Genomic DNA, 25,675 nt, shown 5'->3' with positions numbered 1-25,675 from the left:
GAGAGGATGTACAAGTGTTTTTGTTTTTTTTTTTAAGAAAATATAAAGTCCAACAGTTTGAAAGTGAGGAAATGGAACGTTCTTTTCTACTCTTCTCGCTGGCCCGGCCTTTTCCTGCTTGAAAAGGCCACGTGGCCAGCATGCAATGGTGGCTGCCTTCTCCCAGGAATAGCTCGTCATCGCACTCCAGGGCCTCCCTGACATGTAGGGGGAGCTGCGGTCCCAGCGTGGCTGAATGTGGTGGAGGTGAGGTGGGCCCCCTGCTCCTGGGGCCCTGTGGCTCTGGTGGTCCAGCCGTGATCCTGTGGAGATAGGCAGAGTGAATGACGCAGGCCGTCTGGTGATAACAGTTCTTCTCACAAACCAAATGCGCAGCTTCACGCCTGCACTTGCAGAAACCAGGATGAAGGATGGGCTCTTCCATAAACATGCTGCCCTGCGTGTGAAATGGGTCTGATGTCCCCACATTCCCACCTGGGGCTTGCCTGTCCAAGGGGCTCCTGAGGTTTCTAGTCTCTGCACCTGGAGTTTGGCTCCAACCTGTAAGACCGAGACACTGAGTCTGACGCTGATTGCCTCCAGCTGCTGGGATGCCCATCCTGCCAGAGTCCCGGGAAGCTGCTTGACCAGACTGCTTTCCAGATGTCGGACAGGGGCCTAGGTTCCCGTGCCAGCCCTGCTGCCGTCCCCCTGAGGGGCTCTGGGCAGGTATCTTAACCTTGCCAAGCCTCAGTTTTCCTGCTTGAGCATGGGACCAACTCTGACCTAGCAGGTGGCCATGTGGGTAAAGTGCCCTTGCACAGCAGTTGCCCGTGGTGTGACAGATGTGCGGTGCACCCCCAACCTGCTCCCAGGGTACGGGACCAGGACGCAGGGCCCCCTTCCACAGGTAGGTCCTTTCCTGGGAGAGACAGAGGCTGGGCCTGAGGCAGCCTGTGCGTGCAGGGAGTCATCAAGGCAGACTTTCTCCCGTGAGACTGCAGGCTACAGAAGTCTTTGCAGTTGAGAGCAGTCAGAGCGTGGGTAGTGGAACTTCAAAGAGGGCTCCAGGGTCCTCTCGGCAAAACGTAGCTGCCGTCGCTCGTGTGGGCCCAAGTGCACGTGCGGTGTGAGGCACGCGTGGTTTCTGGCTGCCGTCTCATGCATGAGAGGTATAGTTCCCATTCTATGGGAGCTGTGTTTAAAAGCTCCATTGAGTTTTAATTGACATGCAATAAACACGTATTTGTGTCAGCCTGTGCAGTCACAGTGGGGACCCCTCCACCTGGGAGCCTTGCCAAGGATCCCCTACAAGAGTTGTGGTATCACACGGGTATGACAGGAGCAGCCCACGGCTGATCATCTGCTCTCAAGGCCACATACCCCATTCTCTCTTGCCCCAAGCCAGAGAGTGTGCCCTCAGGGACCAGCGAGAGTTGGCCTCTGGAGCATGAACAGGGCTTCGGCACTGAGTTCTCTATGCCTGGAGGTCTTTTCTAGAAAGGTCTATCAAGGTATTCAATAACCAGCAGGTGTCTGTTTGGGGAGAGAGAACTGGTTTCTTCCAGGCAGATGCAAAACAGACTCCGCCAGCAGCCGCCGAAACCTGTCAGTTAAAGTTAGCGCACACACCTCCCCCAGGTAAACAATGGTGTATTTTCTGCAACGGACCAGAGATCTAGATCAGTCAGAACTCACCGCTGAAGAGTTTCTAGGTAAAAGTTGTTGATTTGCAAAGAGAGAAACAGATTTTTTTTTTAAGTACAGGAAATGGCTGTGTGGGTGTCAGTGATTGGGCCTCGCGCCCCGCGGCGACAGATAGCGGGATCCTGCGCCCGGCCCCACCCTTGCCACTTCCTGCAAGTGCAGCCCTGCATTGCGGTTCCTGCAGCCCTGGGTGACACCAGCTAGCGCGCCTTCACCGCTAACCAGCCACTCACCTTTAACCTCTCCCCAATTTAATTACCCTTTTATTACTGCTGACGACCTCTTCACCTCCAGAGTAAAGCCATGCACATGCTTACGGAGTCTTTTTGACCCTCTTCCCTCTCCCACGATTCTTCCAATGAACGCAGGACAATGAGATGCCATTTTACCTGTCCTGTTTGATTCAAATGATTCTTAAAAAAAAATTCTCCCCTAAAACACAAGTCCCCTCCCACACCTGTGTGTAGGCTCCACACAGGGTGACTGGCTGGGATTCTTTGGGGCGGTTTTCTGCTTGCCGCCCCCCGGGGCCAGCCCGCTCACTTGGTGGTCACCTTGACCATCCTGGGGAGCTCCTGCATGGGCCGCGGTCACGGAGGGAGCCGCCCTTCCTGACCGGCATCAGCCCGTGTGCTGTGAAATGCCAGGCGAAGGGTGACACCGGGGTGGCTGTCCTTGGCTCGCGTGGGTTCTGACCTCTTGTTTGTCACACCAGATCCACTTGTAAAATGGCTTCTCCAGTTGAGCCGTGCGGTTAGCACCTTAGCCTTGAACTTAACTACTTTAATTCCGTTCCCACGATGATTTCAAAGAGATAATTCAGTGGCTACATGTGAAGTTCTAGAATGGGACAAAAGTGGTTCACTGCCAGCTTGACAAGCCTGGAAAGTTCTGGCAATTGCTGGCCAGCTGGGGTTACAGTGCTCCAGGGAGCTCAGATGCCCAGCGTGGTGGCACCCTCCCTGCCTGCCTGCCAGCCTGGCCAAGGCTGGCTGCGACCCCTGACAGCGAGTGCTTGAGAGCCCGTGAGCCCTGCCCCTGGTAGAGGGAGAAAGGTGATTTTCTTCTCAACCAGTTACATGTAAAATCCTGGAGACGGATTGTTCTTTGCGTTGAATTTCTGTTCTGCAAAGTCGGCTGAGTTTGAAAATAGAAGCATTTGCCTATCTTAGCACACACCCACCCTCCTGCACCCAGAAGGGCGGATTGAGTGGGAGTTGAGTGACACGGTTGTCACCTGTTGTTCAGTGGGGCACAAATGCCCGGGATTGGGGTCCTGGAGCAGAGGAGTCAGGGCTCAGGCAGCTGGAGTTCTGGGGGCTGTGGGGCCTCGGGTTGGGGGCAGGCCCAGAGAGCCCAGACTCCCCGTCCTGCATCTGAGCATGGGGGTGAACAGACAGGAGCCACACCTGCCCCCGGCGCCTCCCTGCTGGCCGGTCCTGCCCTGGTCCCTTAGTTCCCGCTACAGCAGCGGGAGGGCCCCAGCAAGATGCTCCCTCTGCGGATCCTGCTTTTCCCGCAGGATGAATATGGTCCCTCATCTCTTCGTTTCTCACGTTCAAAGCACTGAGTCCCACAGTCCCCCCTCCCTCTGCCGTTGTCAACTGAAAAAGAGCAGTGTGATCAGTGGGGCATCTGACCACGAAGAGAGTGAGAGTAGGGGTCCCCGTTCTGCTCCAGGCTCTCCCACCTCTTTCCCAGCTGCCCGCCAGCAGGAGGGAGCCCCTGGTGGACTGTCCCTTCCTCTGCAGTGCACGCTGCCTGCTGGCTGGCTTCCAGACCCGCCGTGGCCCCATGGGGACTGTTACATGTGGGCACAGCACCCCTGCCTGTGCAGAGGGGCATTCTGGTGGCATTGGTGTTCCCCTGTAGGGAGGAATAAGGCTGGGCACCCGTCACCCCCGTGCAGACCCAGGGTTCCGCCAGCTTGGCTGCGTGTGGCTAGCATCTCCCCATCCCCCCAAGGCACCCGAGCCCCTCGGAGGGGACAGGGCAGGCTGGCACACAGGCGCAGATCAAAGAGCAAAGGTGATTTTTCACAAAGCAGAACTCTGAGCCCTGCAGTCTGCTTTGCTTTTGTTGTAAAGACTGATTCCTGATTGTAGATTTGTTTGTGCATCACCTGTCCCCTCCCCTCCTTTGTTCCAGAACTGAGTAGCCCCCTATCAGGTTTCTTACGCATGTCATGGGAGCATTTTGTGGAAACCTCTCAAAAATTGTATTTCTCACTCCAAAAGATGTTTATCTTTTGAGGACCCAAAAAGTGTGGCTGCTTTTCTCCTTTTTCTTCTGACAGTGGGATGACCCTACATCCATGGGACTTGTCGCCCGGTGCAATTTCCATGACCTTTGACCACCTCAGATGCCTCTCAGAGGATGAAAAACACGTCAGTTGTGGGGGTGCCTGATGGATAATAGTAAATATTTGTTCAGCTTTTCTCAACAATTCAGAACCAAACCTCATCCTGTTCCCTTCAATGCATTAAGCAGATTTTCTTAAAATTCGGTAAATATTTTTTAGTGGAAAATCTCAACACTGTGATGGTGGGACCTCAGATTTTATCAGCCAGGGCTGTGCGACTTGGCACGCTTTGATCTGCTGGGTTTGCCTTCTCCCGCATGCCTCAGCCAGGCGAGCAGGCTGCCGGCTGCAGGGCTCCTCCCTGCAGGCCGGGCGTTGGTCCTGCGGGTCCCAGCCAGAGACCCCGGCGTTCCTCCGCTGCCTTCCCAGCCCACCGGAGGTGGCAGCCAGAGGAAAACAGTTGTGGGTGGGGGGGGGGGGGTTGTAAAAAGCAGTCTTTTTCTGTAAAAAGTTTCTAAGTGATTGTGAATTTGAAAGGTTGTGCTCTGGACAGCCTGCTTTCTCTCTTTTTCCCCACTCCCCCCAGTTAAGTTTTTCTGCTGGGGTTGAGGGGCAGGAAGGGAGGAGGCGAGGTAATGAGCGCCCCCTCCCCAGCCACAGCTCTCCTGTGTGCTGTGAGCCTGAGAAGCCTGGCACGGGGTGGGTGTCCCGACTTGTGCAGGGTGAGTGACAGTGGTGTGGGTGTCCCGAGTTGTACAGGGTGAGTGACAGTGGTGTGGGTGTCCCGAGTTGTGCAGGGTGAGTGACAGTGGTGTGGGTGTGCCAACTTGTGCAGGGTGAGTGACAGTGGTGTGGGTGTCCCGACTTGTGCAGGGTGAGTGACAGTGGTGTGGGTGTCCCGACTTATGCAGGGTGAGTGACAGTGGTGTGGGTGTCCCGAGTTGTGCAGGGTGAGTGACAGTGGTGTGGGTGTCCCGACTTGTGCAGGGTGTGACAGTGGTGTGGGTGTGCCGACTTGTGCAGGGTGAGTGACAGTGGTGTGGGTGTGCCGACTTGTGCAGGGTGAGTGACAGTGGTGTGGGTGTGCCAACTTGTGCAGGGTGAGTGACAGTGGTATGGGTGTCCCGAGTTGTGCAGGGTGAGTGACAGTGGTGTGGGTGTCCCGAGTTGTGCAGGGTGAGTGACAGTGGTGTGGGTGTCCCGACTTGTGCAGGGTGAGTGACAGTGGTGTGGGTGTCTTGAGTTGTGCAGGGTGAGTGACAGTGGTGTGGGTGTCCCGACTTGTGCAGGGTGAGTGACAGTGGTGTGGGTGTCCTGTCTTGGGGTAAATGGCAGTTGTGTGGATGTCCTGTATTGTATAGGGTAATGACTGAGGTGGGGCAGCTGTCCTGACCACAAACCTTTGTTTTTTATTGTTTTGTTTTGTTGTTTTTGTATTTCTCTCTCATCTTCAGCACTGCATTTTCCAACTCCAGCCCTGAATTTTGTAAACAGAACCCAACAAGTGTCCAGTTGGGGTGAACACACTCTCACACTCATGTGTATTTCTGGCACTTTATGCATCAGATTGTTGCGACCCCCCCATCGCCCAGAGCCCTGTCTCCTCCTGAGTGAAGAGTTTCAGGCAAGAGCAGCCGCCTTCCCGCAGAGCCCGCAGGGCGCTCATTTTTCCACGGTTTGGGGGGTCTTTGTATTCCATCGCATCTTCTAGGCATGGTTCTCGGGGCCCCTTTCCAGGGGAGAGTTTCCTGAAAAGCGTATTGGGAAAGGCAGATGTGGAGCTCCCCTGCCAGCTGCTCCTCCGGGGGGCCCCCCTAGTCCCGACCACGTCCCTGTCCTGGGTGCAGGCGTGGGGGGCGCTCACAGACTGGACAAGAGAACAAATAGGAGCATTAAAACAATTTCTGCCAGGGTGGAGCCGGCCACCGAGTGTTTTTTTAACAGCACACACTGTGGTAAACCATCGGGCTCATACTGTTTTTGCTGAAGGCAGCCCTGTGTGCGGTTTCGGTGCACCGCTTGGGTAACTGTTGAAACTGCTGCGGTTTGAAATAAGCCCTATTTGCCTTTTCTTCAATCTTGCATTCCTCTGCCCTGGTAATCTTCAGAGTGCTGGGGATTCGCTGGCCACCAGCGCCCCTGGGGTCCTCATTTAGTCTGTCCTCGGTCACTGCCTTCTGCCGTGCTGGGGGTCTGGTGGGTCCCGCACGGACATCTAGGAATGGCGATCCAGAACCATGTGCCCGGTAGCAATCTGGTTAGCTTTTATACCAATTCTTTTCTCTTTTTTTAATGATTTTTGTTCCCTCCTCTGAAACACAGCTCAGGCCAGACTTTTCCTTACATTGCCATGAAAAGGCATAAAACTGTGCACTGAGTTTCCTCACGGAGGTAGATAAAAGTGACTTGGTCACGTTTAAGATAAGCTACACCTCAGAAAATCGGAAAAAGCGATTAAGGAGTTAGCAGAAGTGGTTACATAAAAGCAGGAACTACACTCAGAATGTTTTAAAAGTGCGGCTGCTAAAAATAAATGAGGGTGCGGAGTGGGGAGTGTGGCCGGAGGGCGTGCGTGGAGTGCCGCTGTAGAGAGCCCCTGGTCGTGAGCCTGGTGTCGAGCTGGCCTGGGAACCCCACGGATTCTGCACGTGTCAGGTCCAATAATGCAGCCTCTATGCCAAAGCACAAAAACAGACAACCGAGAAAAAACCGTTTTTTTTTTTTTTCCCATCTGAAAACAAGAGCAGTTGACGTGCCCTGGTTTCGTATTAACACAGTCATGATTTCTAAATAACAACGGTTTCAGCAACAGAGCAAAACCAGGTCCTGGCAGCTCTTGATGTGAACGATGCTTTCCATCTTCCCGAGCATCTCTGTGCTTGTCAGAAACCTCAGCTGGAAATTCTGGCCAGCTGGATTCTTAACTGCCTCCCACAAAGCAATTGTTTGAAAACCACACAAACGAGAGGAGGACGGTCTTAATTGAAAATAAGAAAAAGAGCCCAGAAGTGGGTGATTTATTTGATTTCTCAGACCATCACTCTCGGGGCCTGACTGGGACATGCCCACCCCTTCGTCCCTGCTCAGTTGTCAGCCCTTTGTGACCAGACCCTGCAGGAAATGCTCCAAGAAATCAAGCAGGACCACCCTGTGCTTGCCACCAGAACCAGGGGTCGCACCGTGCCCTGAGGTTTCCAGCCTGTCCCCGCAGCTCTTTTTCCTGTAGTAGGATTTTGCTATTTGGTCCATCGTCATTTTAGTTTTCTGTGAAAAATCAGCCTGTGCACCTGTGAAAACGTTCACTCTCTTGCAAAGCAGGGAGGCCATTTGCCTTTAATCCTTCCCAGCTCACCGGAGGGGTTCCCCCAAAGGGTTTCGTGTCCCTCGGGATGGAGCCTGTTTGGTGGCACTGGCCCAGAGGACCCCACTGGGGATGGGGTGGTATTTACTGGCAGCTGCAGTGTGCTGAGCCCCACCCACATGGAGCTGACCCTCAGGTGTGCTGGAGGCTAGACCAGGACAGATCAATGTCATGGGAGGTGGACAAGGTCGGGGGGGGCTTGCAGGGGGTGGTGAGGCCTGGGGGAGGGTCTTCCAGGGGAGGTGAGGCTGTGCCAATGCAGGGAGAGACTGGCAAGGCTGGTCGGTGCAGGACAGTCAGGACGGTGGAAGTGGCTATGGGAACAAGACTGGCGGTGACCAGGCTGTGAGGACCATGCAGACTGAGGTCTGTGTTCCGTCCCTGTGTGACCTGAGCCTGCATCCCCATCCCTCAGGACACTGGCCCCCAGGGCACCCCTGCCCATGGCCTTGGGGGTCCTTGCGGACACCAGCTGGGTGCGCAGGGGAGGGCTGTTCTCCCTGGGCCCAGAAGAGGCTGCAGGCCTTTCAGGAGCCCCTGAGCATGGTTCATGTGGGAACACACGTGTCTGTCTCCGTCAAGCCTTAGGTGATGCCCCTGCCTGGGGTTTGGAAAGCGTGGCAGGGTGTGTGTCTTGGCACTCTCTGTAGAGGGACTCTTCTGGGGCTGCGTGTCTTCTCTTGGGGGTGGCACCTGGCACGTGCACTGCTCTGTGGTAGGGAAGGAGTCCCATGGAGGGTTCGAGGAGGTGGGATGGGGGGCTGCTGCACAGGGAGCTGCACAGATACCCGGCCAGTGTGGCCGACGCGGGGAAAGTGCCCTCACTGTGGGGCTGTGCCTGTCCACCATGCCGTGCACGGACCCTCTGAGTGGCTCTGTCAGCAGAGAGCCGTAGCTGGAGTCTTGAGTTTCCTTGCAGGGTATGCAGCAGGGGCGAGCTGGCCTGGCTCTTCCCCCAGGGACCTGGAGCATCCCTGTCTCTCGGAGGGGCCTGATTGGGTGGCGTGCTTACCACCTGCCAGGCATCTGAGCTAAGCCCCTCTCAACAGCAGGGGTATGCACAATTTTTCCCTAAAAGAGTCAGTATTTCCCGCCCTGCAGGCCTTCCATTTGCTTAGCTGCTCTCTGCTGTCAGGGTGGGAAAGCAGCCATAGAGGACACAGGAGGGAACGGTCCAGCTTATTGGCACTGGCATCCAGTAAAGTTGACTTGCGGAGGTAGGCGGCCCTGCTGTTGGTCACCACCCTGGCTGCTGTGCAGGGCAGGCCCTGTGCTCCCCCATGGGGGTTTGCTGGGGCTGTCCTAACAAAGTACAGCATATTGGCGGCTGAAACAGCAGACTGTGTTCTCGTGGTTCTGGAGGCTGCAAGTCTCAAATCAAGGTGCTGCTGCCAGGGTCGGTTTCTCCTGAGCCTCTCTCCATGGCTTGCAGCTGGCCATCTTCACTTGGTCTTCCCTCTGTGCGTGTCTGTGTCCTACTCTCCTCTTCTTATAAGACTCCCCGTCCTATTGGATGTTGGGTCCACTCATCGGACCTCCTTTTAGTTTAATTACTTCAGCAAAGACCCCTTAATACAGTCTAATGCAGTCACATTCTGAGGTACCAGGCGTGAGGACCTCAACATAATGAATTCTAGGGGGACACAATTCAGCCCATAACAACCCCTTTTCGTGGATTGGGAAACTGAGGCCAAGAGAGCAAGGGTAAGCAGGGTGGTTGCATCCTCACCACCTTCCAGGGGCATGCCATGGCCTGCCTCACCCCGCTGCCGCCCCACGGCTGGGCTAGAAGAGCTGAGCCCAGGCCCCAGGGGATGGGAGTGTCATGAGGGCTTTCCCCAAGAAGGTGGCAGCGTTTGAGTTGGCAGTGCCTTCTGGGCTCAGGGACCGGACAGAAAGAAGGCCTGAGTTTGGGGGTCCTGGGGAAGGAGGGCCATTGGGGGATGCGGGAAGAGTTTGGCCTGGGCTGGGCAAAGTGGAGCATGCCTGTTAGAGAGCTTCAGTCGACCAAGGGGCTCCAGCTGGGCCCTGCTCTAGGCAGGGGGACGCAGTGGGCGTGGCAGGGCCTCATCCCCATGGAGCTTGTGTTCTGCTGAGAGACTAAGCAACGGAAAGCCAGAGTGTGACAGGGGCTGCCGAGGCGGTAGACAGACTTCTTAGCCAGAAGCAGGGCGGGTGACCTCTGAGCAGGCAGCACCCACGTGGGGAGGGGCGTTCCTGGCAGGGGAACAGGAGGCGCAGGATAGAGAGGGCAGGGGCAGGATGGAGGCCGGGGTGTGTGTTTCTAAAGCAGTGGGGAGCCATTGGGAGATCTCAGCAGTATCGGTATCAGCTGTACATTAAAAGGCCACTTTTCTGGGTGGGGACAGCCCATGGGACAGGAAGCTGAGAGTGAGCAGCCAGTGGAGGAAGCGCTTCCTAGGGACCCAGGAGAGATGTGGGACGTGGGACACTTGCCCAGGGTAGTGGCTGCAGAGAGCAGTAGAGTGGCTTGAGGTGGTGCTGGTACGTGGACCAGAGCACCCTGGCCCCACACCCACCCTCCCTCCTGCCCGAGGTGTCCCTGAGGTACACCTGGTCCCCCATGCTCCCAGGTGGACAGTGTGGTGTTTACAAGCTGCTGGGCAGGCCTCACCCCACATCTCCTGCCAGAGCTGCTGACCTCGCTCTGAAGAGAGGGGAGATGGGTCTACAGTGACACGGGCAGTGCTCTCCTCTCCCCACAGTGCCAGGACCAGGGAGGTTTTGGTGGGCCCGATGTCTCACCCCTCAGACCAGGGAGGATCTGGCTGGGTGAGGTGGCCCCAGGGAAGCCATCTCAGGGAGGAGCATTTGGTGCTGGAGAGGCAGCCTCAGGATCTGGGCTCTGTCCTGAACAGGAGAGGAAGGAGCAGAGGTAGGAGCCTCTTCAGGGCAGAGGACGGGGTGTGGAGATCAGCCCAGGCCTTTGCTCCGAGAGGCCAGCTGCTGTGGGAGACAGGCCCTCAGTCCTGCCATGCACGGGCTCAGCACTGCCCTTCCAGTCCGAGCCCAGGTGGCACACCCTGGGGCTTTGGTGGAGGTTTTCCGTGGGGCCACTTCCTTCTCAGCACCCACCTTGGTCACTGGGCCTCAATGCTGACTGCATTGTTTGAGGCCACAGGGAGGCACTGACAGATGCCCCAGCCTGCGCCCTCCCCCTCTACCCTTCTCGGTCGGTGTGAGTTCTGTCAGTTCCTGGGCCGGGTAGTGTGACCGAGACAGTGAGGCCACAGTGGGCACGCCTTCCAACCTGCAATTCCACCTCCAGAAATGTCTCCTACAGATAGACTTGCACATGTGTACAGTGGTGTTGCTTGTGACAGTGACAGCCTGGACTCCCTCGGCTGAGGCTTCGGGTCAGCGCGGGAGTCCCGTGCAGCCAAGGCCAAAGGCGCTCTGCTTCTGATTGTGGGAGGATGAAAAAGAGCTCAGCACCAGGCTGCTTGTGTCTTCGAGTCCTGTGCAAACCGCAGGGAGCACGCGTCTGTGTTTCCTTGAACGCGCAGAAGGAAATCAGCAGTGGTTCTGCAGGGCAGGGTGGTCCCCTGGGTACCAGTGATCGGCGGGCGCAGCCATGCACTGGTGGCACCCACGGCCCTACACGCTCTGACTTCGGGGGGACAGGCCTGGGGATTCCGCCACTGCTCCTGGTGGGCCCCGCCCAGCCTCTTGTCTGTCGGCTCTCCCCAGCTGGGCCTGCGTTGCTGGTGCCATGCATTTCCTGGGGCACTGCCAAGCCTCACCACCGTGGGGGAAGCTGAGACAGGTCTACAGCAGCATCTGTACCTATGGTCACCCAGCTGCTGCATCCAGCCACAAGTAGATAAGCTTGCGTGTCCAGGCGAGGGGCTGTGGGCCAGGTTCCCACCAGCCGCGTGCCCACTGAGCACCCACGGTGCGTGGCACTGCAGTGCAGGATGCTGGGGTGGCCTGGAGTGGGACAGACCCATGTTGTCCCCTGAGGTGTACGGCTATTTGTCAGTCACCTCGTCTGACCTTCTCCTCTCCATTGTCACTTTACAGAGAGGAAACCGAAGCCAGCTGGCACTGAGGTGCTCGTCCTTGTCAAGGCCCCAGAACTAAAAGTGGCAGGGGCAGGCTGTGGTCCTGGAGCCCTTCGAGACACCTTGGGGCCCTCAGGAATGTCACCTGGGGAGCAGCCTCAGAGGATGGTGTAGAGCCAGGCGTCAGGCTGGACGGGCAGGCGGGTCTCTAGCTGCTGGCAGCATGGCGGTGGCTGCATTGGGGGGAAGGCGGCTGTCTGGGCTCAGGTGCTGTGGGGGCAGGTGCAGCTTGTGGCCAGGGGTGTTCTCTGGACATGCAGCTAGATGCCCAAAGTCATCTTGGAGGGTGGCCCTCAGCTCTTGGGTTCTTTTTGCGCATTAGCATTGGAATTGCAAGAGCAGACATAAGCAACTCAGTTTACAAATTGAAATCGTGTTAAGTCTCCTTGAGACTGTAGTCTGGGGCTTGGACATAGCACTGCTTGGATGCAAATGAACTTCTGGCCTTCAGGTACCCCGACCACCCCCGCCAGCTGTTGGGCAAATGAATGGCGTCAGGCAGGAACCTGGCCTGCAAAACTGGCAGATCCTGGAGGCTCAAGTAGGGCCCCCCATTGCTAAGCAGGCCTGGTGAGGCCTCTGGTTCTTAGTGGAATATTCCGGCACATTGGCAGGACTTGCTGGGAGAAGCCACCTGCCCTCAGGCCACATCCCCCAAGCATGGTCTCATATACAGCCATTCCCTCTGATTTTAAACACCTCTCTCCTGGGGGCTGGCCCGGTGGCACAGCTGTTAAGTTCGCACATTCTGCTTCGGCGGCCCGCGGTTCGCTGGTTGGGATCCCTGGTGCAGACATGGCACCACTTGGCACGCCATGCTGTGGTAGGCGTCCCACATATAGAGTAGAGGAAGATGGGCATGGATGTTAGCTCAGGGCCAGTCTTCCTCAGAGAAAAGAGGAGGATTGGCGGCAGATGTTAGCTCAGGGCTGATCTTCCTCAAAAAAAAAAAACCACCTCTCTCCCACATCCCTGTCGAGATCTGCCTTGCTGGGACCCAGGCATCCTAGAGCCACCCTCAGCAAGACCCCAGAAAGACCCAACCCCTGCCCCTTGGAGCCATCAGCACCAAAGGGACAGCGGGAGCTGAAAACAAATTCCATGCCCAGGATGGCAAGGGGGTTTGTCGGGTGAGCTCCCTCCAGACCTTGACGACTAACATGGCTAATAGCAGCCCATGGGGTGACACTAACCCCCCTTTTTTGTTGTTGGAAGCTTGCAGTGTATTTTTCTGCTCAGCCATGATTCTTTTCTCACTCAGTGTGATGGAAAATGTTGCCATACTGAAGGGACTCGCTTGAACACGCCTGCGTGTGAGCTTTTTACGCTTAGTCCAGCTGCGCGGGCTGCGGCGGGCAGGGGCTGTGTACAGTGCTCATCTTGTATCGCTCACGGTCCGTTAAGTCTCTGGGGTGAAGTGAGAGTGAGGCCTAGGTCCATCCTGGTTCCCGGGGCCAGCCCCTGAGCGGCTTTCCGGCTCTTTCCTAAGAGGGGAGAGGGTGTCCCAGTGAGCACGCCCCGGCCTCACTCAGGACTCTGTTCTGTCCGTGGTCAGTAACTTGCATTTCTTTTTTTCTCCTTTTTTTTTCTCCTAAACTTTCCAGGAAAAAGTACACCTATAAGCCAGCTTGGTTCTGCAGACTTTCCCGAGCCCCCCGATCCATTCCAGCCGCTCGGGGCTGACAGCAGTGACCCGTTCCAAAATAAAAAGGGGTTTGGGGACCCGTTTAGTGGAAAAGATCCATTTGCTCCCTCCTCTTCAGCTAAACCTGCTAAAGCCTCTTCCTTGGGCTTTGCAGACTTCACCTCTGTAAGTTGAGTTCTCCGCCTCCGCGCCCCCACCCCTCTGCTTGCAGCTTCTTTGGGGTTATTTATTTTGTCTCCTGCGAACGGCACACCTCCTGGCTTATGCCCCCGGTGCCTCATGCCATGGGCTGTGTTACTGATTCTGTACTGCCGCTTTCTGTAAGAAAGACCGTTTCTCAATAAGAAGAGCTGTGGTTTGGGCGCCCTGTGATGAGGGCATGCTCTTCCAGCAGGGAGCCTCCACGCCTCTCTGTCCCGCGCGGTAGGCTTGGTCACCTCTGTCGGCCGGAGGCTGCTGTGTGCATTGATCTTGGAAACCGAGATGTCAAACGCTTCTGAAGTAAGAGAACAAGATTGCACAGTTACATCAGGGTTTCGCTGTCCCCAAAAAGGTCTCTGTGCAGGAGTTCTTTCTGACAGTGCCACCCAGTGCATTTTGTGCCCCACATACAAACTGAAGGACCCAGGAGGGACAATTTGATTTTGTAAAAGTTTCATTTCAGTTACCAGCTACAGTGAAAAGAGAAATCCAACTAGAACAACCGCTCAGAAGCCCTTTCGTTTTGAAAAAAAAAAAACCAGAAAACCCTCAAAAAGCCATTTAGCAAAGTTAGGGGCCTTTTTGAGTTGGCTTTGTTTCTCAGTATGAAAAAAGATCCCAGATTGTAAAACGCTGTCACTTCAGAGTGTTTTCAGTACCCTTGTTGGTACCCCAAAATCTTGTTCTCAGAGAGCCTCTGATGCTGTCTTCCCAGAACTGGTTTCACTGTCTGTGGTGCACGCATGTTTTGAAAAAGCTTTTCTTCCTTCGAATTTGCAGAGTACCCTGTTTTCCTGGTTAGGTGTGAGATACATTGTTTATAGATGCCTCGATTCCTAGAATATCTTTCTTAAAACAGGCTTTGTCATCTCAGCACCCAGCGAACGCCCCATTCGTTTCAGATCCACCCGTGCACAGAGATCCTGTGGCTTACTGAAATCGCTCTTGGCGACCTGTGAATGTTTTCCGACCACAGTTAGCTTGGTTTGTTGACAGCCAGTGCACACGGTGTGTGTATACAAATGGCATCATTGTTAATAAAAGCCAGGAACAAAACCTACTTTATCTACAGTTTCTTGAATAGCACTGCATTTATTTTTCAGTGGAAAAAACATTAAATGCTGATGAAAAAAAATAGAACTATTCACGCATGACTCAGGGAGTCTGTTTTGGGTAGGGAAGAGGGGTAAGTGGATTTGAACAGCAATTTGAAGAAACGACTGCTCTCTTTCTGGAATGCATGGTTCTGTTTCCTGTGACACCCCCTCCCCTCCTCCTCTTCCCAACGGCTGTGTTTTGGAAAACATCATTTTTTTAAAAAAAATGCCCCAAGTTTCAAGCTGTCATTCGGCCCACCATTTCTGGTTGTTCCAGAACAGTTGTTAATGTGGATTTTAAAACACCATGGTACTTAATCATCCTCAGTTCCAGGAGGGGCATCGGATTCTGCCCACTCAAGTTTGCAGCCCTGGTGCTTTCTGTTTAAGATCACCTTTCTGGCTTCGATTGCCTCAGTTTTTCCAGAGGAAATCTCCCGACAGTGAGATGCAGCCACTCTGCTGGGATGGCATGCGGGAGAGGCAGGACATCTGACTGGTTTGTTTCGTCCCCTTGGTCATACCACAGTCCAAAAAAAAAAAACCCAAAAAGCACAGGTTCGAAGCTGTCCCCTTCCGCAGACTCAGGATGTCTTTGCATTTTCGTGGCGTCCAGGAGCTCAGCCCATTACCAGTGGATTCTGGGTTCACTGGACCTCGAAGATTTGTGCTAATTCAAAAAAGGCCACAGTCGGCTCCTGGTTTTCAGCTTTCCTGGGAAATGCCGAGAGATCTCTAACCGCCCGGTGGGTGGCGGCGTGACCTTCTCAGACTGGGTGTTGCAAGAGGGCCACCAAGATGTGTTGCTGCCGTGCAGGGCAGCTTGGCCCGTGTGGTTCAGGGAAACCGGTGTCACACACGCATGCTGCACGTGGCCCCCTGTTGGTGCCCTGGCTCAGCCACTCTGGAACCTTCTGATTGACGAGCCCTGAGTTTCCATGAATGGCTTACTTGTACTGAGAGCTGTTCACACGAAACCTCTGTGGTATTTCTTTAAAAACAAGCTTTTCTGTCTCTGGCGAATGTGTTTATTAGGAAGTAGCATTTATAGGTTAGCAAAACAGCTCCATTTTCCGGAAGTCTGCATTAAGAGCAGCTCAAAATCAGATGGGATAAGCCACACTTTGCATTGTCCAACGAGTTGGATGTGATGTCAACATCAGAACAAGTGAGTTACGAGCGGGAGTTAGAAGTGTCCCGATGAGCGATGCGGCAAAGGTCTGCGGGACAGCTCAGGACACAGGTTCGTCCCTGGTGAGGAAGGGCGTCTGGGGGCCTCATGTGCAGGCCACTGAACCTTGGATTTCTTCTGAATAAAATGGCCTAGTGTCCACCCAAGCAGGCAGGCCTTGGCGCAGGAGATGCCCGGGAGGGCGGCGTCCTGTGCCCTGCAGTGGCTCAGCTCTGAGACTGGACACAGGGAAGCAGAAATCAGTGCTGCTCCTTCCTGAGCAGCTGCTGCACCCACGAGTTCCAGATTCGGCACATCGAGTGGCACATCCAGGTCACAGGACTAGAGCACAGCCAAACCAGGTGTCCCCACCAGGGCCGGAACACGATCCTCAGCTGATTCGAGACACGGGGAGCCACAGAGGACAGGCCCTCCTCCAGTCCCCTCGGACGTCACAGCCCCACGTGCTTCTCCATGGGAAGAGCGTGCAAAGTCCTGAGCCCGGAGCCGGCCTCGGACCAGCCACTCCGCAGGCATCTGGAACACTCCTGTCCGCATATTTAATTTGAAAACTCTGAGCCCTGGAGCAGGAGGCTCTGCGGTGACATCCCGGCAGTTGGGCTGAGCGGGGACCGTAGTGTGCCCCAGCCTGCCAGGTCGTGGCCTCAGCTAGTTGCTTGACCCCTCTGGGCCTCCGTTCCAGACTTTGGTCTGCATCACCTGGTTGTTACTGGCCACCCCCACTCGCCCCCTCCTCTGGGCTGGCGGAGGGCCAGGTCCCTGTCAGCTGAGCTGTCCCCTTCCAGTGCTCTCAATGGCACTGTGGGGTCATTTCCACCAGCGTTTGTTGTTTTTTCCTTGTTTTTCTCCTGATGAGGTGTTGGAAAATTCCCCAAAGAGTCGGGGGTGGAGAGGACGATTCTCTGTGCTCTGTGATGGAAACTCGAGGGGCAGGGACCGACTCTTCAGGGAGTCTAACCTGGAGACCCATCTGACCCCTGAGTGTTTTTCTGGGCAGTTTCTCTAAGAAACGGACTCAGCCCTTTGCCTCGGCTGGCTCTTCCCGCTGACCCCAGCCGTCCCTGCTGGCTGCAGAGGCCGGGAGGAGGGAGGCCTCGTCGCCCACCTTCCTCTTCCTCAGGCCATGTCTAGCTCTAGACCAGGCTTCCTCCATCCAACCCGCTTCCCTCCCCGGCCCCCATCTGTGCCATCTGGCCGCATCGCTCCCCACACTGGCCGTCAAGCCCTGAGGCACTGAGAAACTGCCCGTCCGATCATCCCACTCGCCTCACCGGCCCAAGCAGCCTCTGAGGGGATCTCTCAGCTCCTGTCTGAGCCCACAAGCCCCTCTCAGTCCGGCTCCTCCCACCCCACGCTCTGTTCCGACAGCGCCCAGGTTGGGCGCTTGGCCCCCCAACACCTGGAACTGCTCTCGGCATGCTGCCCGGGCCTCCGGCACCCGTCTCCGTCCTGTGGCCCTGACTTCAGCTGCAGCTGACACCACCCCAACCCCAGACCCAGGGGGAACGCCTGGCGTGCTGAGGGCGTGGGCTCTGCAGCCGCCTCCCCATCTCCCCAGCCTCGGTGTCCCCGCTGGTAGAAGAGCCCGCCTCCAGGGTTGTCACTGGCCTCGGTGTGCATGTGAAGAAGTAGCTGTGGGTTCCTGTTGTGTGAGCTTCCTTCCCCAGTGCTCGCAGTGGAGTCTGCAGAAGCCTCCACAAGAGCCCGTGTCGGCTTGGGGTTCTGTCTGTCTGCTCCCGGGGGCGCCTTGTGGAGGGCGGCCTGCCTCTTGATCCTTGGCGCCGGCCAGAGCGGGTGCCGAGAGGAGGGACGCCAATGAAGGAGGCTGCGTCCCACAACAGGCCGCAGCTCTGCCTAGGCTGTCTGGAAGGGATGGAGCAGAGTGGCTGGGGCCCACCGAGGGCCCCGGAGTCGGGGAGCCATGCCAGGGGACAAGCGTGTGACCTGGCTCTTTTCTTTCCATAGAGCTAAGGTACCTCAAATGGTATGAAATCACTCATCTTGTTATCTGAAAAATTTTTTTTAAAAAAAATCGAATCTTTCGGAAGAGGATCTCAAGACCTAAAAACTCCTGGACCAAATGGCAGCATAAATGGCAGGGCTCCTGTCAGTGTTCAAGTATCCAGTGGCTGCAGCGGCCACGGAGCTCCCGGAGCCGGCTGTGCTGGAGATGCACGTGGGAGGGCATGTCGTCTGCGCATGCAGCCCCCAGCCCCAGCACCTCTGCCTACTGGCGTCATCAGCCTGTTGTCGCTGTTCATCCAGGCCCTGGCCTTGTGGGGTCACCGTCCTAGCTCCTCAGGGTTCAGCTGACCTCTGCTCCCTGGCTGCTTTCAGGGACGCCCCTGCTATCCCCCAAGAGGAGGCCGAGTGGTCGTTTCTCAGCCCTGTGAGGCCTCAGAGGCTCCATTCTGGGGACTCGCCGGAACTCTGTCCCCGACGATGCGGGCGTTGCTTGCCTTGCTTCCCTGCAGAGCAGAGTGGCTAGTTTCTTGGAGGTCTGAGGGGTGGTTAAGGGCAGACGCAGCCCTGCTTCCCAGGGGCGTGTGACCCCTTCCAGACCAGGGGTTAGGACCATGGCGTGTGAGTCCCCTCCCCACCCCCACCCCAACACGGCTTCTGGCTTTTTCTGGTTTTCACATGCACGCTGGGCACCTCCCCCCATGCATCCCAGCACAGCCTTTCCCTGCACCCCTCTCCCCAGGCCTCCTCATGTCCCCTGCACCCCTGAGCCGGCGGGTTGTGCTCTGGGACCGTGTAACCCAGTCTCCACTTTTCTTTGCAGTTTGGCAATGAGGAGCAGCAGCTGGCGTGGGCCAAGCGGGAGAGTGAGAAGGCCGAGCAGGAGCGGCTGGCGAGGCTGCGGCGGCAGGAGCAGGAGGACCTGGAGCTGGCCATCGCGCTCAGCAAGGCTGACATGCCCGCCACCTAGGCGCGGCCACCATGCGTGCACGTGGGTGGGACAGCGGGCCGGGTGCGGCAGGAGAAAACGCAGCAGTCTGTATATACACTCACTCACTCTCAGCGGTCCCCGTGTCACATTGTGGCGTGTCACAGCCATGTCATGTCAAGGACGTGCTGCCCACAGGGCCTTGGTTCTGGGGGGCTCTTCCGGCAGAGAGGCCACAAGGCATAGGCCACCCGCCGCCACCACCGCAGATCCGCCTCTGTTGTGACCTCCCTGTCGAGTGACAGCACCAGGCTCCCTCCTGCCTGGACCAGGAGAGCAAGCGTGTGTGTCTGCCCCAACCCCCCCCCCACCGCCCGCACGCTCGTAGCTGGCGAGTGCCAGCGCCCAGCCTGCACCCACCCGACCCCTCCCCGCCCTCCCCCTGAGGCAGACGCCACGATGTATGCATTCGTTGTATAAAAATTAAGTTTGAATGATTAATATAAAATATTTTAATACAAAACATAGGGATCTTGTTTTCCCTTTCATTTAAACATTGTTCTCCTTGCATTAACGTTCACACGTGGTGTCGCGAGCCAGGCCAGCCCCTCAGCGAGGGGGGGCAAGGTGGAGCATGCCTCTTAAATCCCAAGTGTTTGAGTAGACTCTCCGGCCACAGAGAAGGTCAACTTGGACGTTTTCAGGGGTTGTCCTGTTCCCCCAGGATTCACAGAGTGTTTCTGAAATGGTTTGCGGACCCCCCTGGCCCAGGCTTTGCTTCTCACTGTCCCCAGGTAGACTGGACACCCCAGGCCGACTTCCCTCGGACAAAGATGATAAAAACTTGTGAGGGGTTTCAGCCAGTGTCCGAGCAGCCTGAGCACAGCCTGTATCCGGAGAAGTGCGGCCACCGCCCCGACCCTGAGGGCCCCTGTCTGCTGCTCCTGGTCTCTGGGCCAAGGTCTCTGCCTTCCCCTCTGCCCGTGAAGCCTGCGCTGTCGACCCCCCCCAAGCTGCACGCTGGCTCCCAGCCGCCTGACTCCATCCCAGCGGGGGGCGTTCTGAGAACAGACAGGTGCTTATGTCTCTGCTGCTTTTTACATTTTAATCAACTTTATTTTTTAAGCCACTTTTAGATTTGCAGAAAAATCACAAGATAATACAAAAACTTGTCGTAATCCCCTCACACGGTTTCCCCTTATGTTTCAACATCTTACTCTGTATGGTGCGTTTATCACAATTAGTGAGCTGATATTGGGGCATTTTATTAACTGAAGTCCCGACCTTATTGGGCTCTCCTCAGTTTCCCCCAGTGTGCTTTTTCTGTCCCAGGATCCCACACGACATTTGTCATCGCGTCTCCCGAGGCTCCTCTGGGCTGAGACAGTTTCTTGAACTTTCTTGTTTCTGATGACCTTGACAGTTCTGAGGAGGACTGGGCGGGTATGTTGTAGGATGCCCCCAGTTGGGGTCGGTCTGGTGTTTTTCTCGTGGTTAGACTGGGGGACGGGTTTGGGGAGGAGGAGCACAGAGGTGAAGTGCCCCTCTCGTCATACCGTGTCCAGGGCACAGGCCATCAACACAGCTTCCCTGTGACGTGGCCTTGATCGCCTGGCTGAGGTGAATCTGTTTTTGAAAGGCAGCTTTTCAGAACCAGGTATTTTGTTAGTAGCCTCCTCTCAGAGTGACAGTCATGAGGCTGAGCGTAAACTGTAAATTGACCTTTCCTGGCAGATGGAGGAGAGTGTGGCCCCAGCTGGGCTTGGGAATCTCCCTTTTCCAGGTTACGGACGAGGGACCCCTGCGGTCCTGGACGGGGTGGAGTCCCCTGGTGCCCGAGAGACAGACGTGCTGCTCTGTGGTCAGCATCGCCGCAGCCCTGGCGCCTGGGCCAGGCTTGTGGAATGGGGGTGCCCCCAGACCTCCCTGGAAGAGCGAGCGGCCTCTGGAACAAGGCCGGGGGATCCCTAGGCCCCCTCCTCCTGCGGGGGAGCCATCAGGATAACTCCAGAAGCCCCACCCGCAGGCCAGCGCTCAGTCCCTGTGGGCAAGGCACCGTGTGCCCTTTCTCCGAGGTGGTCTCAGCCCCCCACTCTAACATGAGACCCACAATCTCTACTTGGTGAAATCCTCACAGTTTCTAGAGTGATTCCCCTCCCACCATTTTGTTCGAAGCTCAGAGCACCTTGTAGGTGAGGAGGGTGGGGTGTTAGCCCATTTTCGTGATGGGAAACCGAGGCTTGATGTCTGCGCTCGTTTGCCCAGAGCCCCAAAGCCAGCCAGTGGTGGGGCCCCAGCATTTTGCTGGTCTTAAAAAGGGTTTATTTCTTGCTGCCTGCTCTTCTTTCCATATCTGCTGTACCTAGAAAAGGTGCAGAAAGTGTTTCTTCATATCTTCGAAACAGAAGACCCTGCCTTCCTTGGGAATGCGGGCCTGGTGGTGGGGATGGGTGCCGTGGGGAGTCCACACACCTCTGAATGTGCATTTGTGGATTTTTCTCACTTTGTTTGGTGGAGGATGTCCATGACTTTTGCATCAGATTCTCAGAGGTTCCCAGACCCCTCAAAAAAGGTTGCAGTGGGGTTGGCCCAGTGGCACAGTGGTTAAGTTCACACGTTCTGCTTCTGCTGCCCCGGGTTTGCTGGCCGGATCCCAGGTGTGGACCCACGCACTGCTTGTCAAGCCATGCTGTGGCAGGCGTCCCACGTATAAAGTAGAGGAAGATGGTCACGGATGTTAGCTAAGGGCCAGTCTTCCTCGGCAAAAAGAGGATTGGCGGCAGATGTTAGCTCAGGTCTAATCTTCCACAAAAAGTTCCGAGCCAGTTTTGAATCCCATTTCCTTCTACCCCAGCCTTGCACACACACTCAGAGACACTCACACGGACATACGCACACACCCCTCAGTCGGCCTCAAATCCACCCATCCATCCCACTCGCACTCCCTCAGGCTCTTTCTGCCTCTTCCTTGGCAGAGAACACTCACACCCTTTCCTGAAAAACAGTCTGTCCAGTTTGAAAAGCTTTATTATGAAGCTCTCCAAACATAACAGGGCAGCAGACCCCCAGACCCCATCGCCTCAGCTCTCATCCGGGTTCTACTGCCCCTTCTTCTCCGGGGCTTCTCTTTTCCTTCTCTTTGCAAAGGCGCTTTGAAGCAATTCAGCTGTGACGTCATTTCAGCCTTCTGCGTGCAAGTCCGCATCCGTAAGAAGCATGGCCCTCCTCATGTCAGGGCCACACCGCAACCACACCTAACAGACCTGAGTCACGCCCCTCCTCCAGGCGCCTCTCTCGGACGAGCAGTGGCTTGATTTTACAACGTCATTGATTTACCGTCCTGATGGTTGGAAGCCTTTGACCCTGTAGGAGGCGACGCCCCCCGGGCTCGCACTGTGGCAGCGGGTGCCCCACCCACTGAGGTCGAGCACAGTGGCTCCAGGTGCCCTTGGACCAGAACCCGAGGGCCAGGTGGCCCGATCGAGTGACATTCTGAAAAAGGATGACTCATGATCTGCAAGTTGCTCCAAGTAAATAAAATTGCATCTTCAAAGCCAGTTTCACTTAAGAGGACATTCGAGTCCTGGAACAGTTGTGGAAAGCTATTTTTAAAACAGGAAGCGTCTGAGAAACAACCTGCCTCTTGAAATAATGGAGTAAATATTTATGCTCCCTTATCAGATCTGGTTCCTTTGAAACGTGGTCTTTTTTTTTTTTAATTCCCAAAATTTTCCCCAGTAAAAGTTACCAGGAGGTGTACAAATTGTATCGTGAGCTGTTATTGGAAAAATATAAAGGGAAGTGGGAATGCGATCCTTATCGCAAGTGTGCTCCAGAGAGGTTACGGGCTGCGGGCCTGCTGCGCAGCTGCCCACCGCCTGCCCCAGCCCTCTGCACACCACTTTGATTCGCCCTGGGGCTGGCTGCGCTCTGCAACACGACCTGGGCAGCGCCACGCAACTGCTCTGGGCCTCAGTTTCCTCATTTGGCCAAGGAGCTTGGACCAAGCCACCGGTGAAGACCATTCTACCTCTCAAAGTCCTTAGTTCTAACTTTTTTTGTTGTTGAGGAAGATTATCCCTGAGCTAACAGCCGTGCCCATCTTCCTCTGTTTTGTGTGTGTGACGCCTGCCACAGCACAGCTTGATACGCAGTGCCGTAGGTCCACACCCAGGATCCCAACCTGAGAAGCCTGGGCCGCCAAAGTGGTGCGCGTGAACTTAAGCACTGCGCCACTGGGCTGGCCCTCTTAAAGGCCTTACGATGATTATTGGAGTCTCTAGCAAGGCACACATTTAGGATTTCAGGTTACATAAGAGAAGAAAATGCACTAGATGTCATTCTGCTAGTTTATTTAAAACCTTTCGTCCGCACGTAGGCACAATATTCTATTATAATTGTCAAACTTGCCAGGAGACCAGAACTCCATTATTCCAGCCCCTAAAAAGGAATGACAGCTATGTGACATGATAGAGGTGCTCGTTATCGCTACTATGGCAACCACAACACCATACATAATGTGTCAGATCAACATGTCGTACACCTTAAATTTGCACAACGTTATATGTCAAATATATTTCAATAAATTATTTTCCATGCATAAAAAATTTTTTAAAAATATTTTGTCCACTCTTGATAAGTATTTGATAGCTAAGGGAGAAATACTAGTTTAAATAACACTAGTTTAATATAACATAATATATCATAATGTAAATCAATAATATATATAATTGTCAATATTAATATATGATAAAATGTAATATAGCATAATGTATAATTTATAAGCTTAAGAAAAGCTAGTATGTTATAAGAAATCCAGGTTTAGTCAATGAGCAGTTCTGTGACCTCCCTCTGGTTCTCCTGCGCTGACCTTCCAGCCAGCGGGAGAGGGCTTTCCGAGGCCCTGAAGCCTGAGGGCTTCTGCCATAGTGGTCTGCAATGAATGTTTCTTCTTTGTACTCAAGACAAAGGGCGGAGTTTCCACTCTAGGAGCCGTGTTCAACCGTGAACACCCTTTTGAAAGGAAGTGAGGATTCTGGTTGTAGAAGAACAATGTGGTCGACAAGACCTGTGGCTCCTGTTCCTCAGAGGGAGACCAGAGAAGACATGCAGTGGTGACGAGGCCACGGGTGTGTTGGAAAGCGCGCAGCCTTTGAGCCAGCCAGGCTTGGCATAAATGCAGCCCCTCCTGGTGTCGGGTGACCTTGGGGCGCTCACTTCACCTCGCGGAGTCATTTTTGCTCATCTGTAAAGTAGAGATACTGCGTCTCTCTCGGGGCAGTTGTGGGGACCCACAGCAGGGTTCCCGGCACGTTTGAGATGCCGAAGGTGGTCAGAAGAGTCATAGTTGTCGTTTGTTTCTGATTTTTATTTTATTACTAAATGTGAAAAAAAACCACACACCCCCATAACACAGAATTTACCATCTCAGTCATTTTTCAGTGTGCGGTACAGTAGTGTTAAGCATATTCACATTGTTGTGCAGTAGCGCTCTAGAACTTTTTCGTAGTGTAAAACTGAAACTCTAAACCCGTGGAACAAGCCCACCCCTTCCACCCCCGCCGCCCAGCCAGCGGCAGCAGGTTCTGTTATTACTGATTCAGATGGTTATTAAGGCCGCGGCTGCTGAGACACTGAGCCTTTGTGCTTTGATAGCAGAGCGAATACATTCTGGTTCGCCGCCCGCACCGTGCGAGGCAGCGCGGGCCTGCGCTGGGGGCTCACTCCAGAGGCAGCTGGTGTCACGGGAGGAAGGCCGGAGACCCAGACCTTCCGCTGACTCTCCACCTGCTCGACGGAAGGTCTGGGGAGAGAGGCGCCCCCAGGGTGCTGGGTGCCTTGTGCAACCAAGTCCGGGATCGGCCGCCATTCGGGAAAACGGCGGCCACATTCAAAACCAAGATGTTGTCTTTAATTCAGAGGCTTGACCAAGGGACTTTCCACTTGAGGAGGACAGATGCCATTGCCCTTCTGTGGCCCTGCTGGACTGTATAGTGAGAGTGTCACCGCTTCACAGGGCTTATTTTTACAGCGGACGATGAGCCTGACTGGAACTGTCTTGGCATTCGTGCCTGGAAAGCTCCTGCGTGGAGTCAGGAGCTGGAGCGCGGGCCCTGCGGTGGGCGGCTCTCCGGGCCCCTGACCCAGAAGCTCCCACGGAGCAGACCCCTCCCAGCTCAGGAGGACGCCCGGGGTCCTCAGCCTCCCTGGGGACCACTTCTCTCAGCACATCTGTTTGAGGCCACAGAGCCATCACCTCTGTCCCGTGTCTCGGCCCTCTGACCCGCGTGGCCTCCAGCAAGCGCGGTCACCTGCGCCCGGGGAAGGGAAGCATCTGGCCGACAGGGAGAACATCCCCGTTTGCCATTTCCCACCGCACTTTCTCGAGGTGTGCGGGCTTCCAGTTGTCCTGTCTCTCAAGCTGGACGGGGCCCAGGAGGATGTCCACTTGGTGGAGGGGCACGGGGACCTGATTGCCAGCTGCGGGCTCCCTTCAGGCACAACGCCACCTCTCCGTCCCGCCCGGGCCGGGCCTGGAAGGAGGCCTGCGTGTGGGCTTTCCAACACTTTGTCCTCAGGGCGTCTGCCTCACTTCCAGCAACTCTCTTTCTGCATCTTCAGCCGCCTCCCCCGCGTCTACACTGACCCCTTTGAAGCCTAAAAAAGGCACATTTTGTCGACACTGTACCCCAGTTCCTGGGGGGGCGCCGCATGTATTCCCCACACTAAAATTCTTCTTCGGAAGTGTGGTTGAGCAGACAAGTGGGAGTCTCCATCGGGCACGGGCCGTGGCGCCTCCCTGCGAGCAGGGAGGGCCCGTGGCGCCGGGGCTGCAGGCCCTTTCTTGGGGGCACAGGGACCCCGGACAGACGGAGCCTCTGGCAAGGCCTCTGTAAGGGTTTCGGGCAGGCAGGGAGACTAGGGAAGCTGGCCTTGTCTGGCCTTCACAGAGGGCCTGTGGCAGCTGTGAAACTTGCTCTAGAAAGTTCTTCCACGTGCAGTTGGTTGAACAACAGCAGAGCCCATCCTCTCCCAGTCACCTCCCCCAACTACCCGAGGGCGGGGATGACTCGCCCGCGCCCTGGGGCCTGGGGCACTCTTTCCTGACGTTTGTCATTTGTCCCTTCCCCTGGGAGCCTCGGAGAACCACACACGGTGGAGCTGCTCTATTTCTTCAAGAATCAGATGCCCTCAAACGCAGTTGTGTTTTCAGAAA

The 25,675-nt window shown here is 55.6% G+C and overlaps 1 protein-coding gene across 33 annotated transcripts in view; it reads left to right on the top strand.

Moving 5' to 3' along the window:
- Positions 1–18,982, top strand: part of EPS15L1 (epidermal growth factor receptor pathway substrate 15 like 1) — a 93,363-nt gene extending 74,381 nt beyond the window's left edge. For 16 of the 33 annotated variants that reach the window (XR_011430294.1, XR_011430293.1, XR_011430291.1 and 13 more), the window contains 2 exons: positions 13,039–13,244; positions 18,355–18,982. Coding sequence is in view for 29 of the 33 variants with exons in the window: in XM_070246093.1 (XP_070102194.1) it covers positions 13,039–13,244; positions 18,355–18,501 (353 nt within the window). In the remaining 4 variants the exon portion in view is untranslated. Of the gene's footprint in view, positions 1–13,038; positions 13,245–14,139; positions 14,341–18,354 lie in introns of those variants that run through there. The other 17 variants (XM_070246110.1, XM_070246111.1, XM_070246105.1 and 14 more) reach the window with 2 other exon arrangements.
- The last annotated feature ends 6,693 nt before the right edge of the window (positions 18,983–25,675 follow it).

The sequence above is a fragment of the Equus caballus genome, chromosome 21 (genome assembly GCF_041296265.1).
Source record: "Equus caballus isolate H_3958 breed thoroughbred chromosome 21, TB-T2T, whole genome shotgun sequence".
Lineage (NCBI taxonomy): Eukaryota > Metazoa > Chordata > Mammalia > Perissodactyla > Equidae > Equus > Equus caballus.
The sequence above is the reverse complement of the archived record's forward strand: the minus strand, read 5'-3'. Positions and strand labels throughout refer to the sequence as shown.